Source organism: Mercenaria mercenaria, chromosome 6 (genome assembly GCF_021730395.1).
Source record: "Mercenaria mercenaria strain notata chromosome 6, MADL_Memer_1, whole genome shotgun sequence".
NCBI classification, from domain to species: Eukaryota; Metazoa; Mollusca; class Bivalvia; order Venerida; family Veneridae; genus Mercenaria; species Mercenaria mercenaria.
The window spans coordinates 19948169-19966620 of record NC_069366.1 but is presented as its reverse complement, the minus strand read 5'-3'; the positions used below and the strand labels follow the sequence as shown (position 1 = coordinate 19966620).

Below are 18452 nucleotides of genomic sequence, written 5' to 3'. Positions count from 1 at the left end.
ATTATATATAGGAAAAGTTTAATTTTTGAACTTCAAAAGAAAATACAGGAATATCTGAAGATCTGATATTAAAATATAGATCATAAGCCTTGAGATTTTACATTAATCCTGCATAGTCAGGGGTCTCATAAATAAATATTAAAATTCTGAAACCAAAAACATTATTATTATATCATATGAAATACACAGTACACTTAAGACCATAACCTATAATTATGACATTAGACGTTTACTTTGACATACCACCTTAGTTGATACACATATCTGCTTGCAATTTTAATCTCCTTAACGGATCAGTTTATCTAGATTAATTTCTCTTTACCGTTTTAACATATTGTCAGGGTTAAATGTGCCGTAATGTTATAGCACCTATGAAAAGGCGAGAAAGTGTCAATACTGTCGACATGATTTGACCCGATTAAATACTACCACATTTACGCCCTTTATTTATAACTATAAATAATTCATCAGATTACAGGGTAAAATACTATATATGCAATATGCACATGATTAAGAGCTGTTTGCTGCCTAAAGATTAAGGTTTTCTACTTATTATATTAACTTGCTGCAATTTAAGATTCATTTTCAGATACGATCTACATTCGATTTCACCTATATACAAGATAACAGTACTAAATGACAGAGCCGTAATTTCTGCATTGTGTGTTAAAAATATGATACCTACACAATTTTGATTGACAGGCTGATCAGTATCATCTTGTAAAAGAAACGGGTATTCCTGACTCAATTTTTAAATGAGCGTAACATTTTCAGTAGTTCAAACTTTAAATTATATACCAGGAGGTTTTCAAAAATTATATAATTACTTGGTAATTACCACTTAAACATGAACACATTTAAAAGCATGCAATCCAATTTTCTCAAATCTAATTACTTTTCAGGTATATGAAGTTAAAGGTAGCAAAATAAGTAACAGCAGAAAAGCAGACGTTCACTTCATGTTTTTCAGAAATCTAGAGCTAGATTTACTTGTAACTTTCAATTTTTCAAACAGTACTTTTTTCATTTTATAATTTTCACTGTTACAGAAATACATTTCAACATGAAAGAATATGAGTTATAAATAATAGGAAATAGTTTCTAAAATGTACATCAATCAAAATACTTAAGAATGTAAATGACTACAAACATAAAGACATGCACTCAAAAATGTATAAGAAATTTAAAATCTCAAAGAATTATTTAACTTTTTATCCATGTTAACATCGTGATGAAGACTTTACAAATGCATGTGATATGTGAACATCTGGCATAATTTACAGTCATATACCTGTGTACCAGAAATGAATTCAGTCCATTCATCCATTCAAAAGTTATAGATCAGACCAACATTTAACCAAATTGTCAAATCAGAAATGGGCCATGTTTCTGCCAAAAATTAGAATATAACTGAAATTGAACTTGGCCTTATTTAAGGATTATAATTTATACCTGTGTACTTACAATGAATTCAAACCAATCATCCATTTAAAATTTATTGGCTTGAAAAGGGGTCATAACTCTATAACAAGAGGACCATGATGGTCCTGAATCGCTCACCTGTCCCCACATGACCCAGTTTTGAACTGAGTATGATGTCATTTTTTCTATTATTTGACATAGTGACCTAGTTTTTCAGCTCATGTGACCCAGTTTTGAACCTGACCTAGATATCATCAAGATAAAAATTCTGACCAATTTTCATGAAGATCCATTGAAAAATATGGCCTCTAGAGAGGTCACAGGGTTTTTTATTATTTGACCTACTGACCTAGTTATTGATGGCATGTGACCCAATTTCGAATTTGACCTAGATATCATTCATGTGAACATTCTGACCAAATTTCATGAAGATCCATTCAAAAGTATGGCCTCTAGAGAGGTCACAAGGTTTTTCTATTTTTAGACCTACTGACCTAGTTTTTGACCGCAGTTGACCCAGTTTCAAACTTGACCTAGATATCATCAAGATGAACATTCAGACCAACTTTCATACAGATCCCATGAAAAATATGGCCTCTAGAGAGGTCACAAGGTTTTTCTATTATCTGACCTACTGACCTAGTTATTGAAGGCATGTGACCCAGTTTTAAACTTAACCTAGATATCATCAAGGTGAACATTCTGACCAATTATCATGAAGATCCATTCACAAGTATGGCTTCTAGAGAGGTCACAATGTTTTTCTATTTTTAGATCTACTGACCTAGTTTTTGACCACAGTTGACCCAGTTTTGAACTTGATCTAGATACAATCAAGATGAACATTCAGACCAACTTTCATAAAGATCCCATGAAAAATGTGACCTCTAGAGTGGTCACAAGGTTTTTTTATTATTTGACCTACTGACCTAGATTTTGACCACAGTTGACCCAGTTTTGAACTTGACCTAGATATCATCAAGATGAACATTCAGACCAACTTTCATAAAGATCCCATGAAAAATGTGACCTCTAGAGTGGTCACAAGGTTTTTTTATTATTTGACCTACTGACCTAGATTTTGACGGCACATGACCCAGTTTCGAACTTGACCTAGATATCATCAAGGTGAACATACTGAACAACTTTCATGAAGATCCATTGAAAAGTATGGCCTTTAGAGAGGTCACAAGGTTTTTCTATTTTTAGACCTACTGACCTAGTTTTGGACCGCACGTGACTCAGTTTCGAACTTGACCTAGATATCATCAAGATGAACACTCAGACCAACTTTCATACAGATCCCATGAAAAATATGGCCTCTAGAGAGGTCACAAGGTTTTTTTATTATTTGACCTACTGACCTAGTTTTTGACGGCACATGACCCAGTTTCGAACTTGACCTAGATATCATCAGGATGAACATTCTGACCAACTTTCATGAAGATCCATTGAAAAGTATGGCCTCTAGAGAGGTCACAAGGTTTTTCTATTTTTAGACCTACTGACCTAGTTTTGGGCCGCACATGACCCAGTTTCGAACTTGACCTAGATATCATCAAGATGAACATTCAGACCAACTTTCATAAAGATCCCATGAAAAATGTGACCTCTAGAGTGGTCACAAGCAAAAGTTTACGGACGCACGGACGGACGGACTGACGGACGCACGGACGGACGACGGACGCTGCACGATCACAAAAGCTCACCTTGTCACAAAGTGACATGTGAGCTAAAAAAAAAATGGTGGACTGTTTACTAAAATCGAAACTTGGCCTGTAATTTATAACCATGTAATTGTCTAACTAAAAGGAATTTAATCCATTTATATTTTCAATAGCTATCGATCAGACAATGATATTTTGCTGAATCTTAATTCAAAAAGGGGTCATAACTTCTTTCCAGAGTTATCACAGGGGCACAGACAGATGCACACATGCACAGACACACTGACATGATGACAGTATACCCCCTTCTTAAGTTTGTTAATGGGGGTACAAAAAAATATCCTCTATATAATACCATAGACTTGCACATCAAGATAATTAAGTTTTCAAAACAAATTTAGACGGTTGTCAAAATGTGTTTTATTTCAGCAGTACACTAAGACTGGCTTAATTTGCCGTCCAATCTTTATACAGCCAAATGCTTGAACCCTGAATCTCTAGAGCAGCCACCACCTTATCTGCTAAGCTTCCCATCATCCTATATCATACAGTAGCCCTTGTGGCATTCCTAGGATAACATACCTTTGATGCCAGCAGTGAATACAGCCACTGTACTGTTGCATTATGGTTGATGACACCGTTCATACCATCAACGTACAACATCACCTGTCCCAGGGCTGAAAATATACATCATCACAAATATATGGTCAAATATACCCTGCCAAAGATACAGTCAATTATACCCTGCCAAAGATACAGTCAAAGGTACATCTCTCATTTTAACATGTTGATATTTCCAAAATTTAACTCATTTAGTGCAGATATATCCTATTTTGTAAGCTAAAAGTAAAATTTAAAGCATCAGTTAATATTAAACTTTTTAATGAATCTGATAAATTTATGCACAGCTGACTAAAGAACAATCAGACACACTTCTCAGAAGATATATGAGCCGTGCCATGTGAAAATCAACATAGTGGGTTTGCAACCAGCATGGATCCAGACTAGCCTGTGCATCCGTGCAGTCTGGTCAGGATCCATGCTGTTCGCTTTCAAAGCCTACTGCAATTAAAGAAACCTTTAGCGAACAGCATGGATCCCTGACCAGACTGCGCGGATGTGCAGGCTGGTCTGGATCCATGCTGGTCGCAATGCCATTATGTTGGTTTTCTCATGGCACAGCTTATATGACAACTTCCCCACATGGGAGATGATAGAACAAGAGCTGTAAGACAGCTCGCTCCACTAATCGGCGATTTGATAGTAAAATTTTGTCACAAAATTTAAGTATGAAAGGGGCATAATTTGGTCAAAAATAAAAATCAGAGTTATGGGGATTGTTACCACACATGCAGATGATGATGATAAAGATACATTTTAAGTTTCAAATCATTATCTTACATTGTACTGGTTTTATCCAGAAAGCGAGGATTGCCAAAAATCTTTAAGTATGAAAGGAGCATAATTTTGTCAAAAATACAATTAGAGTTATGGGGATTGTAACCACACATGCAGATGATGATTATAAAGAAAATATTTTTAATTTCAAGTCATTATCTTTTAAAGTACCAAGGATATGTCTATAAATGAAGCTTTCAAAAAAATTTAACATGAAAATAGTTCCAAGTATAACAACTTGGTGACCTTGACCTTGGGTAAAATGGGCCCAGCCCCTGCACATACTTTGTTTGTATGCTGGACAATGTTTATGCGAAGTTACAGTAAGATATAAGCAATAGTAACAAAGATATTGCAGAAAAAAACTTTAACCTTAAAAATAACCTAAGTACAACACCTTGGTGACCTTGACCTTTGGTATAATGGGCCCAGCCCCTGCACATACTTTGTATGCTGGACAATGTTTACCTGAAGTTACAATAAGACATAAGTAATAGTAAGAAAGATATGACAGAAAAACAAAGGTTGCCTAAAAACTTTAACCAAGAAAGCTCATGCCTATGCCGGGGCGAGTAGAATAGCACCCCTATTCTCCGAATAGTGGAGCTAAAATTGACCTTAAATACATCATACTGTCACAGAATGATATCCAACTTCAAGCAGCTGCTCTCTAACTGGCCATGTTGGGGCTTCGAGGATAATTCAATAGCATTGCAATTACAATGTATTGCCAACAAGTTTACCTCTAAGTATATAATTCTGGTAGTTCTGGTCGGCTTCCGCTCCCACCTTGATAAGGCAGTCAAGGCCGTCATTGTTAACAAACTCGTGCACAAGGTCTTTATCATCCTGTAAAACAATACAATGATTTTATTAAATCTTGGACCACTAAACACACACAATATGCTATTAAATACAATTACCATTCTAAATTGTACCAACCTCTACTCATGTGAACAGCTTACTGGTAAAAAAATAAAAATGAAAACCTTCTTTAACTAAAGCACCATTATTCTTGCAAGTATTGATATGTAAGTAAAAAAATTTGATATGAGAGGGTAAAAAACAACAACAAATTTAATATAGTATACATAAGCTGGACAGTACAGTGAATATATAATATTTCATACAGATATTCTCACAATTCTGCCTTAAAGGACATGACCTTAGAGAAAACAAGCTTTTTTTCTGACTGAAAGATACTGACAAAATCTCACTTATTCATTAAGACAAAGAGGATGGGTGAGTAAAACATATAGTAATAGTGATGGTCAACATTGATAACTAACAAGTTAATTACCAACTTATTAGCTGTAACCTCCTTATTCTTAAGTACATTGCCCCGGAGTAGCTTCTTCACATACATAAGTACTTAAGTGTTGCGAAAAGTATACTCTTTGTTTCATTATAGCCCTATATCTACCAAGTTCCCTTTTAATTCATACTAATCTTATTTAGCTTGTCAATAAAAGTTACTGCATCTGCTAAAGCCTTCAGCCCAGGAGAAGGGGTGGGAAAGGGGGCAGCGCTTGTGCTTTTTTAAGTGTCACTTCAACAAGCCGACAACCTTCAAACTGAGAAACAAACACATTATCCAACACAAAAACACTGCCCTCCTATAACTAAGGAAGTAAAATTTTCTGATAAAAATCACTCTTCATTTCTACTAAGGCCTGCAGCTAAGCAGGACATTAATATGTCTTCATGTAACTTATTATTTATAAGCCTCTTCCATTTTATGTTTTTTTCACCAATGAATTATTACACCTGATGAGGTCACGTACTATAAGGGATATATCTGTTTGGGATGTTACTTCATTAATACTCACTGCTGGTAATATCTTTTACCACATGATCTATCTACTTCAAAACATTTTAACTGTATCTCTACATTTACCTGGGTCTTGCTGGGAAATGCATGCTGGGAAATGCATGTACACCAACCTACAGACAGGTAAATTTGGGAGGAAATTAAATAATTGGCTTATCTACCCTTGATAAACATCCAGTGATAGAACCAGAAAGATCAACTCTAAATTTATCTTTCAGCAGTGAGATTTTTTATTAGATTTTCAAAATCTCTGTTCCTTATATTCTTGCAATGACTGAGCTATTAGTCAACATCCAAAGTAAAAAATTTGTATTTTCATGGGTGAAGTTTAACAGAGCAAAAAAAGTAGTGCACCTTTAATTAAGTATGCATGTTCTACAATATAGGTAAGATTCTAAACATAGATTGTATTTAAACAAACTGTATGAATAAATCAAAGGTATCTCAATAAGAATCTGACGTAAGTGTAAAAACCTTATCAATAGCTTTCAGTAAAAATATCCACTTGGCACAAAACAGCTAATCTTTATATTTCCGCCTAACCTTAAGTTTATCTTTGGCCCAAAATTATCTTTTTTTAGAACTCTCTGAAACTAAGTGACAGTTTAAATTTGATTTTATTTCAATTTAACATTTGCAGTTTCCTTTCATTTTGTTAGATAACATATTATACACACCAGAAAATCAAGTATTCTTGCGCTTTCAGCTAAATAAAGAACTTTCACATTTATAACCTCATTTTTAAGTTTGAAATAACATTATATTTCAACTTACCCAGGAAGTCTAGCAATTGAATTCATGTACATATATGTTCAGAAATTACTTACTTTTACATTAATTTTATTCATTTCAGCTTTTAAAAAGATACTAATGAATAAACTCTGAGAAAATCCAGGTACTCCAGGTTTTATTAGGCACTGCCATGATGCTATGTTGTTCGAACCCTTGTCCTCTAGTGAGAGGCACCAAACTGCAAAGTGGGTTATAATCCTGTAGACTTGCAATCAAGACTGTAACTATGTCAACGTACTGTTAACTTTTGAGTAAAATGTCATTAACCTTACCTGGAAGATCTGTTTGAGGGAAAATAAGGCACGTCTTAACTCACGGCCACTGGAATTCAGCAGTTTTTCTGAAAATAGGAATATCAAACTATAAAAGCAGTTGTCTCAATTACTGTTGAGTTAATTCAGATAAACTTAAAACAGGTACAGAAAACAAGAGCTGTCAGTGGACAGCGCGCTCGACTATTCTCAGTACTTGATAGTATAATATAAGCAATGAGTAAAACTTTAACATTACTATAAGCATATTCTAAGTCGAAAAGGGGCCATAATTCAGTCAAAATGCTTGATAGAGTTGCCTCCTCCTTTTTACAGACTGGGGTCATGATGGTAAACAAGTATGCAAAATATGAAAGCAATATCTCAATGGACTTTGAAAATATTTGGGGTGGTACGCAAACTTTAACATTTATTCTAAGTCGAAGAGGGGCCAAAATTCAGTCAAAATGCTTGATAGAGTTGCCTCCTCCTTTAAACAGACTGAGGTCATGATGGTAAACAAGGATGCAAAATATGAAAGCAATATCTCAATGGACTTTGAAAATATTTGGGGTGGTACGCAAACTTTAACATTTATTCTAAGTCGAAAAGGGGCCATAATTCAGTCAAAATGCTTGATAGAGTTGCCTCCTCCTTTTTACAGACTGGGGTCATGATGGTAAACAAGTATGCAAAATATGAAAGCAATATCTCAATGGACTTTGAAAATATTTGGGGTGGTACGCAAACTTTAACATTTATTCTAAGTCGAAAAGGGGCCAAAATTCAGTCAAAATGCTTGATAGAGTTGCCTCCTCCTTTTTACAGACTGGGGTCATGATGGTAAACAAGTATGCAAAATATGAAAGCAATATCTCAATGGACTTTGAAAATATTTGGGGTGGTACGCAAACTTTAACATTTGTGTGACGCTCACGCTCACGCCGGGGCGAGTAGGATAGCTCCCCTATTCTTCGAATAGTCGAGCTAAAAACAATTATTTGTTTCAACCTTGTAAGACAACAGACTGAAGTCCTCATTATAAATGTAGCATTGGATGGTCAATTGAATGGAATGGAATGGAATTTATTTATCATTCTTAATTCTGAAGCTGCCTATCTGCAAGATAAACTAAATGCTAGACACACTGTAGAACACTCTACACATGTTGCAGAACACTACACTTCTTACATATTGTAGAACACCACCTTCTGCAAATGTTGTAGTATACTACACTATACACGTATTGTAGAGCACTCTACACATGTTGCAGAACACTACACTTCTTACATATTGTAGAACACCACCTTCTACACATGTTGTAGTACACTACACTATACACATATTGTAGAGCACTGTACACGTGTTGCAGAACACTACACTCTTTGCATATTCTAGAACACCACACTCTACAAATGTTCTAGAACACTACACTCTACACATGTTGTAGAACTACACTCTACAGTTGCTGTAGAAAACATTGTAGAATACTACACTATATACATGTTGTAGAACACTACACTCTATACATGTTGTAGAACACTACACTCTATATACATGTTGTAGAACACCCTACACAAGCTGCAGAACATCACATTCTATATCAATATAAAGTAAGATCACTGACCAAGACAAGAAGTCTTTTAGTATAAAACTCCCAAACAAATAGCAAATAGATATGTCTGTGACATTACCTGCCTCCCTAAAGCATCATCTTTCACCCTGCTCATTGAAATGAAGCCAGACAACAAATTAACATTCTTAAAGAAATTCAGATTTTTTTTATCTATCAGTAATATTTATATGAGAAGCCTGGTTAAGCCCATGGTGTATATGGTATATTGACCCAGAGATCACTTTCTCCAATCACTCTCACCTGGCAGTAATTATGTACAATTTATTATTTGCTTATCAATTATGTATACAAATACCAGACTATTATTCTCTCTAGGGTAAATACCAGTATCTGCTCAAATATGTTTCAAATAAAAGAAATCCTGCCCGTAATCCGGACATTTCGCAAAACACTGTAAACCTATAGGCAGATCAATGGATATAAGTTACTTTTGCATAACAAAGACGAATGTTGTCCGAATGGAAGCGAAGTTGGTGTAAAGAGAACAATATTGAGATAATTTAAGATAAACTGCAATTACTAAACAGCAAAGAAGCCAACTATGTTGATTATTATCTATAATAATGACCCATTATACAAAGTCAGTATGGTTCTGTATGAATCTGGAAATACGAAATTTTAACTTTCTATTCTATTATTAAAAAGAACCTACCACTTTATTCAAATGATTTCTTCCACATATTGGAAACTCAATTTCCTTTCTAATTAAAATGTTACATGAAACACTAAAACTGACTCAAGACGGACACTCGTTTTTAAATTGGTACAAAAATACTTTTTCTTTTATGTGAAATCATTAATATCCATGGAGGACTAACTGTCGTGGAATTTGTGGTTGCATCAGATCATGAAATTAATCTTAACAAACAAATGAAAATTTCCATTTATTGTATATTTTAACATTTAACATCAACCAAAACATGTCCCAACCAAATAGCCATTTTTGCTGAAACCACAGCATTGTATGCATTCAAAATTAATCAATTTCAAAGTCTTCAATCTTCTTTTATATATTTTTTAAAGTGTTTCCGAATTTTGCATAATCCATTTTTGCCAAAAAAATCATTAGATAAGGATAAATCTCACATATTTTCATTTCGTGTGCCACTGAAATACATTAAAAGATAGGGATTTATTTGTAAACATATGCAGATCATGAGTATACACATCAGTCAAACAACATTTTTGCCAAACCTGCCAACCAAAGGTTTACCATACATTAAAGGATTAAGCAGACTAGGTACCAAAACAATTCCTGCAGGGCCCAGCTTTTATCAAAGTATACCTATCACCATATCAAACCATACACCAAATCCCCCAGATGACTGACTTCTTCAAAGAAAACTTGGCATAAACTCATTTCATATTTCATCCTCCTCGCTTCATACATTTTTAGAAGCCTTATGAAATCCAAAACAAACACAAACCACTGCTAATTAAAACTAATGATGTTGATATATACCTTTAAAACAATGTTCCCCTTGTAACATCAACGTTTAGAATGGGGAAGGTACCATTTCAATGCCAAACAAAAATCTTGATTCGCAAGTGCTTTATTCACATGAGCTGATTAAATTTTGAAATCCATTTTTAAAACACACCCCACTGAACAGACGAAACAATTGATAAAAGTGTCAAGGGAATTGAGAACCTTTCCTGAAAATAAGCTACCCAGAACTTACAACAAATACGCATTCATGAAATCAAGAACAATGCCTGATTGGAACTGAAGAAATGATTGTGTTGTTATTGCCATTTATGTGACAGCCCCATTATGTTATTCTGGTAACTCTTCACCATCACAAGTTCCTGATTTTCTTCACCTGGCATCAACAACTGAATGAACCATAAAAATCACATGTCTTTATCAAACCTGAATAACAAGGAAAATGCTGCAACTTGTACCCGACCAGGAAGTAAGTTGTTTTCAGATCCCATGTTTTTATTGGCAGGAGATAACCCTTCAGGCTATTAAAATTTTGTATAATTATGCCACCTTTTCTTCTCAAAACAGAGGTAATCAGTTGCTGAGACATTAAAAGTTAATAAGTAAATGTAGAAAAAACACTTTTTGAAAATTAAAAAAAAATTCTATATATTCTGTAGACAGACTTTAGTAAAGAATTCTACAACTGTTCCATGCCGTGGCTTCAAAGAACCTGTATTTACTTCAACCCAATATCATATCTACAGAAAAGCCTTCAAATCCGTGATCTCCTAAAAGTCTTAAAGATAACCATCTCAATATAGAGCCTTCAATGTATTTCTGAAACAAGTCTAGTTTATCATTAATGAGCTGTGCCATGAGAAAACCAACATAGTGGGTTTGCGACCAGCATGGATCCAGACCAGCCTGCGCATTCGCGCAGTCTGGTCAGGATCCATGCTGTTCGCTTTCAAAGCCTATTGCAATTAGAGAAACCGTTAGCGAACAGCATGGATCCTGACCAGACTGCGCAGATGCGCAGGCTGGTCTGGATCCATGCTGGTCGCAAACCCATTATGTTGATGTTCTCATGGCGCGGCTCATTTTATAGCAAATTTATGTTAAGTCATATTCCTCTTTATTTAAGCTGTTGGTATGGAAAAAGTAAACAGTTTGGAGAGTATATTTACTAGTGTATCAAGTAGTCCAAGTGGTTTTATTGCCGTCTTTAAGTAGCCACTATAAGCTGCTTTGTATTATAATATAGAAAAGATGAGGTGTTTATTATAGCTACTTGTAGAGGTTTAGATGATAAACTGACCACTATTGATACAGACTTATCTATCAGGCTACAGCCGATCACCAATCAAGTGTTGAAGTACGAGACACATTTTCATATCAATCCCATTAACCCTTACCCTGCTAAATTTCTATAATAAACTTGTCCATCTTCCAATTTGGACAGTACCATTATACTGGCTAAATAGTGAACAGTGCAGATCATGATCAGACTGCATGGATGTGCAGGCTGATCATGATTTACACTGGCCACAAAGGCAGAATCAATCGTATCCAGCAAGATAATTAAGGGTTAAGAGCTTATTAAATAAAAAATCATTTCTTTAACAATTTCAAATTCAGAAAGTATGCAGTACTATTCAAAATGTAAAAGATCTTGCATCAGAAAACAGCAGCCATTAACAGTCAGCTTACTGAAATAAAGACGTGACCTCGCTTTTCAGTAATTTCAAGGCAGCAGTCTTTTTATTTGAACTGATATACATAATTATGATCAAGAATTGCTAATAATGCAAGCCTAGTGAAATAGCAAGAAATTTCTAACAAAACCAGAGCGTTCAAACTCTGGATAAAAAGCTTATCTAAAAATCAAAATCAAGTGTACTTTTTTTGAACTCTATTTGATAGTTATTATGAGGTCTCTGTACAAATATCAATCCAAGGCAGAGATTTCAATTATTTTTGTTACACCACCCAGTGTTTATCACCTGACTGATTGATTTCCGACATAGCTGACATTTCGTTATCTTAATAATCGAAGATCAATACAGGTCTGAAATGTTATTTAACATACATGTGGATGTAAGTTTTCCAACTAATGATGTTCAAGGCCTTTGTGGACTTTCAGAAAAATACCAATTCTCTAGATGCTCCCAGTATAAGATCAGCTTACCTGAACTCCTTTGGTCTGGATAAGTTACCTTATTTCTATGACCTTTTTCTTCAGAAAGAATGATGGTCCATTATTATTATGAAGATGAAGGTCAATGTGCAACTATGAGGGTGAAGGTCACAGTATACTAAGGTTAAGTTCTATGTTTAACTACAAATGAAGTTCCCTCTTGTATGAATGTGAAAGTCACTGTAAAACTATGAAGGTGAATGTCACAATTAGATAAAGATGCAGGTTGCAGCTTAACTATGAAGTTCACTGTAAACAATTAAGGTGAAGGTCACTGAATATGAAGGTTAAGGTCACTGTACAACTATAAAGTTCACTGTCTAACAATTAAGATGAAGGTCACTGAATATGAAGGTTAAAGTCACTGTACAACTATAAAGTTCACTGTCTAACAATTAAGATGAAGGTCACTGAATATGAAGGTTAAAGTCACTGTACAACTATAAAGTTCACTGTCTAACAATTAAGGTGAAGGTCACTGAATATGAAGGTTAAGGTCACTGTACAACTATGAAGTTCACTGTCTCACAATTAAGGTGAAGGTCACTAATATGAAGGTTAAAGTCACTGTACAACTATGAAGTTCACTGTCTCACAATTAAGATGAAGGTCACTGAATATGAAGGTTAAAGTCACTGTACAACTATAAAGTTCACTGTCTCACAATTAAGACGAAGGTCACTGAATATGAAGGTTAAAGTCACTGTACAACTATAAAGTTCACTGTCTAACAATTCAGGTGAAGGTCACTGAATATGAAGGTTAAAGTCACTGTACAACTATGAAGTTCACTGTCTCACAATTAAGGTGAAGGTCACTAATATGAAGGTTAAGGTCATTGTATAACTATGAAGTTCACTGTCTCACAATTAAGGTGAAGGTCACTGAATATGAAGGTTAAGGTCATTGTATAACTATGAAGTTCACTGTCTCACAATTAAGGTGAAGGTCACTGCATATGAAGGTTAAGGTCACTGTATAACTATGAAGGCAATAGTCAGTGTGATTACAAAGATTGTCACTGAGTAACTATGAAGGTGAAGGCTAATGTGACTTTGAAGCTGGTGGTCACTATAAAACTACAAAGGTGTAAGTCACTGTGTAACTATAAATATAATGGTCAATTTTTGAACATAAATGTAAAAGCCACTCTATACTATGAATGTGAAGGTCACAGTATAACTTACCTATCACAGCATGTACTCGGACAGTAAGTTGGGTCCTCAGGATCAGGGCATTCTTTCTCCTGAAATAATATATTGTATCTTTATCACTGAGATGACATTTGCCTGCATTAAATCTGCTTCCCAGTTATAAAATGCACCTTTTAGTGCATATATCATCATTACACAATGCAGGAAGAATTTATCTTTACAAACAGCCCACCAACCACCTGAAGGAAAAGTTGTTTTTTTGTTTTCGTGCAGTTTGTTTTTGTCAATAAATAAATATTCATCAAAACTTTTTTTTGCAATATCAAGCCATTTTGTTCCTCCTCTCTCTCTCTTCCATAATATAATATCATAAAGCTGTACTGTTTACTTTCAAACCAAGCCTTACTATGTTTTTGCAATATCCTATCTTAAATAGAATTACAGTGAAACTCATCCTCAATGTTCTGGCTCTAACAAAAGGTACATTTTTCCAGTTGAGAAAACGGTATATAAAGAAAAAAAGAGAATCTTGAAGATTGTTTATCCTGGTATCAGTGTTATGATGAACTGATAGTTATGACATCTGCTGAGTGAGAGATAGGTGGCTATAAACCTTCTGTATGAGGTTTTGATAGCTACCCATAATGACTTTTTCAGATTCTACATGTTGTAATAAATATTGCAGCAACTATAACCCCCTATACGTATTGCTATGGAGATGTGCTATGAAAGAGATTTTGAATTAGTATTTATTAAATACATATACTGTAACCAATTTCAATCTGTTAATTTTCTCCATTTTTGATATTCAGTCGAACTTGGTTAACTCGAACTCAAAAGGACCAGCAAAATTTGTTCGAGTGATCTGTTGTTCTAGTTATCGAACAAAATTCATTACAAAGGGATTTTTCCAGGACCTGACGAAAAGTTTGAGAGAAGGGTGGTGTACGAATTATGCGAGTCCGAGTTAACGAAGTTTGACTGTACATGTATATTGTTTTTTAGCATGAAAATAATTATTATATATATATATAAAAAAAAGAAAAAATAATTAAATTCTTGCAAACATTAACATTTTTTCACTATTAGTTAATGTGTTTTTCTGATAAACCTCCAAAATATAGATATAAAAGTATAATGTACTATAAATTTGGTTACAGTAGAGAAATGAGTAGGGAAAAACTTGCATCTCTGTGAAACAATGTTTTATGAATTGATGAAATTATTATTTTGAAAATCAAGAGAGATTATACTCACTTCAAAACCTTGCTTTTAATATAAATATGTTTAAAACTCATTAATTAATTCAAGAACAGTTTTAATTAGCATGCATACCATGCACTAGATCTATCTTGTAATTTCAATTTAATACATTCATGCATGCATGCATTCTTTCACTTTGAAATATCGACAAATTAAATGCAACATCCTTTAAAGAAATGAAATAAGATATTTTATACAAACTTAAGAATAACTGATTTCACACAAAATGATGTTGAAAAAGCCCTTTTATCTCACATATTTTTTTTGCTTACAACATGAATAATGTTTAGTTAATCACACATGAAAAAAAAAAATACAAGTAGATCTGGGGTAGCAGTTGTTTAATTCCCAGATTTTAAGGCAGATAAATGTATCATTATACAGTAACCAAAACCTAATGTAAGTCACATTATTTACTTAAAAACATTAGTTAGTAATGTAGCTGGCAGGTTAACTAACAGGGCAGCAATTTGGCCTCATTTGTTAAGTAAATTTTTTATCATGATTAACATCTAACTCACTGTTGCCAAAAGGCAACGCTCTCACATAGGTTCAAAATGCATATCGTTAAGTTTCTACAGTTTGATATTCACTAGATAAGAATGTAGACTTTTTTACAATGAATCAACTTTAAACAAACATGCCATATTCTGGATGTAAGTCAAAGTACTTGTAGTTCATCCTGTATTAAAGTCAATAAATTGTTGAAAAAAAAATCTAGATCCTTCTTTTTCGAAAAAGTAAGTAAGTTTCCTGTATTGATGGCTCAAGATATAGGGCTGATTTGTGTATTGATGGTTCAAGATTTAAGGGCTGATTCGTGTATTGATGGCTCAAGATATAGGGCTGATTTGTGTATTGATGGTTCAAGATTTAAGGGCTGATTCGTGTATTGATGGCTCAAGATATAGGGCTGATTCGTGTATTGATGGCTCAAGATTTAAGGGCTGATTCGTGTATTGATGGCTCAAGATATAGGGCTGATTCGTGCATTGACGGGTCAGAAATTGGGCAGATTCGTGTATTGATGGCACAAGATATAGGGCTGATTCGTGTACTGATGGCTCAAGATATAGGGCTGATTCGTGCATTGATGGGTCAAGAAATTGGGCAGATTCGTGTATTGATGGTACAAGATATAGGGCTGATTCGTGTATTGATGGCTCAAGATATAGGGCTGCTTCGTCTATTGAATGGTCAAGAAATTGGGCTCATTCTTGCATTGATAGCTCGAGAATACTAGCACTCAAGCAATTACGTGGTCCTTCACCTTTTTCCTTATATTCTTTATGTTTGGATAGCTTGAAATTTTCAGCTGGGTAACTCAAACATTTGCTCATTTCATTGCGAGTTTGGGCGATCGCTATTCCACAGAATTATGAAGTTAAAAACAGCACTTACATCACTTCTTCATAAATTTCTAACCAACTACTTGAAAAAATTGGAGATAAATCCATAAAACATTTTATCATAAGATGCTATTTCTGGGTAAGACTGATTGTTTAATGCTGTGGAACATCCTCTAAAATTTTGATTCTGATAGGTGAAGACAGAGTGTACCTGTGAAGCTATAAAAACAATGTGGCTCCATCTATGTGGGGGTATCATTATCATATCATACACTGGATGAAAGGTTTAGAAGAAGATCTCACAAGTTTATGACTCTCAAAAATTAATGAAAAAAAGTTCCAGGAGATGATCACCATGCAGTAGGTATATTATTTTCTCAGCTGAGGTCTGCAGAGTCTGATAAAATACCCAAAGGAGACTATATCGTGGCCTCAACGCGAAACTAGTCTATGTGTATACAGAAATAGAAGCAGATAGACTAGTTTCGAGTTGAGGCCACGATATAAAGTCTGCAAATTAGATCTTACAACTTATTAAGTTCGCTCAAGTTTTAAAGAATGAAACAGCTAGTCAAAAAGATGTTATGTATAATTACATTAAGTTAGAAAAACACTGCTTTAAATACTGCAGTGCACATTAACTCGTATATTTAGAGCCAAAAAGGGAGGTAATCAAAAACAATGGATTCAATAGTTCTAATACTTTCTACTGTGTTAATAAATATTCAACTCTGACAACTATTAGTGAAAATAATTATTAGACAAAGTAATTAACAAAACAATATAATATTTTATGAGGTGGTGCCGCCACATTATAAACAAAAGCATAATGAGTCTTTAATATTAATTATTTTTTGTTCTCTTATGTGGAGAAGTGGTGTCTTAGATAAAATGTTGGCTGCTACAACTTGAGTTTAAGGCTTAAGCCTGATTGCAGAGCTCAAGGAAACAGCTTCTCAATAATTCTTCAATGGAAGCTGACACAAGACTGAGTAAAATAAGTTGTAAGTTACTTTTTAAAGCTAAAATGAGCCGCACCATGAGAAAACCAACATAGTGCATTTGCGACCAGCATGGATCCAGACCAGACTGCACGGATCAGGATCCATGCTGTTCGCTAACCGTTTCTCTAATTTCAATAGGCTTTGAAAGCAAACAGCATGGATCCTGACCAGACTGTGCTGATGCGCAGGCTGGTCTGGATCCATGCTGGTCGCAAATGCACTATGTTGACTTTATCATGGTGCGGCTCAAATGTTATTTACCATTCAAATTTCTCATTCTTAATTTACATTAACATCTGAAAATGTTGTATTAAAATCATTTTCAATAACAAAGCAAAAACTTAATTTAAATGCACACCTGACGGAAATAATCAAAATTATAAACAATGCAATATTATATGCATGCATATATAATTAATATAAATATCATGTATTCAACTGAGAGATATAGCTAAACAGCTGTTACTATATATCATACTGAAAACCACTTACTGTATCGGCTTTTATCAGTAAATATAGGATATATTATTGATGGTGAATTCGTGATACTTCAGTACTTATAAATGTTGCACATTGCGTATGAACAAAGCTATTGCTCAGCAATAAAAGTCCCATGTTGGAATCGGGACTCTGTCACATTTGCTTCGGATCCATAGGGACTTAATATATTTCATATTGAACTTAATTAAAGAACCTATATATTCTCCAAATAAGTTAGGTTTCATGAAAAAAAATCTTGTACTTTTTAAAGTTCCAAATATTCATGTTCCACCTATGTCAATTTAATACACCTCAGACCACCATTCTAGGTATACCTGCCAATTTTTCCTATGGGGGCATGCCCTTGGATCCCCTAACAAACTCCATCCCCACAAACCAAAGTCCTGGATAGGCTTATTATATAGTACTTTCACAGGAGAAGAAATTTTGTAACTTCAATCTGTAGCAGTACTGTTAAAGTCATGCAAAGTCTTTAAAAACATAATTTTGCACACTGAACACTTTAATGTAATGACCTAACACTAAAATCTGTCAATTGTATCAATAACAGAAAATTGG

At 34.3% G+C, this 18452-nt stretch overlaps 1 protein-coding gene across 17 annotated transcripts in view; it reads right to left on the bottom strand.

Moving 5' to 3' along the window:
• LOC123550631 (FH1/FH2 domain-containing protein 3-like) overlaps window positions 1–18452 on the bottom strand; it is a 161849-nt gene that overhangs the window by 41954 nt on the left and 101443 nt on the right. For all 17 annotated transcript variants that reach the window (XR_008371279.1, XM_053545328.1, XM_053545326.1 and 14 more), the window contains 4 exons: window positions 13811–13869; window positions 7383–7450; window positions 5231–5336; window positions 3672–3766 (listed from right to left, as the gene is read on the bottom strand). Coding sequence is in view for 16 of the 17 variants with exons in the window: in XM_053545328.1 (XP_053401303.1) it covers window positions 3672–3766; window positions 5231–5336; window positions 7383–7450; window positions 13811–13869 (328 nt within the window). In the remaining variant the exon portion in view is untranslated. The remainder of the gene's footprint in view (window positions 1–3671; window positions 3767–5230; window positions 5337–7382; window positions 7451–13810; window positions 13870–18452) is intronic.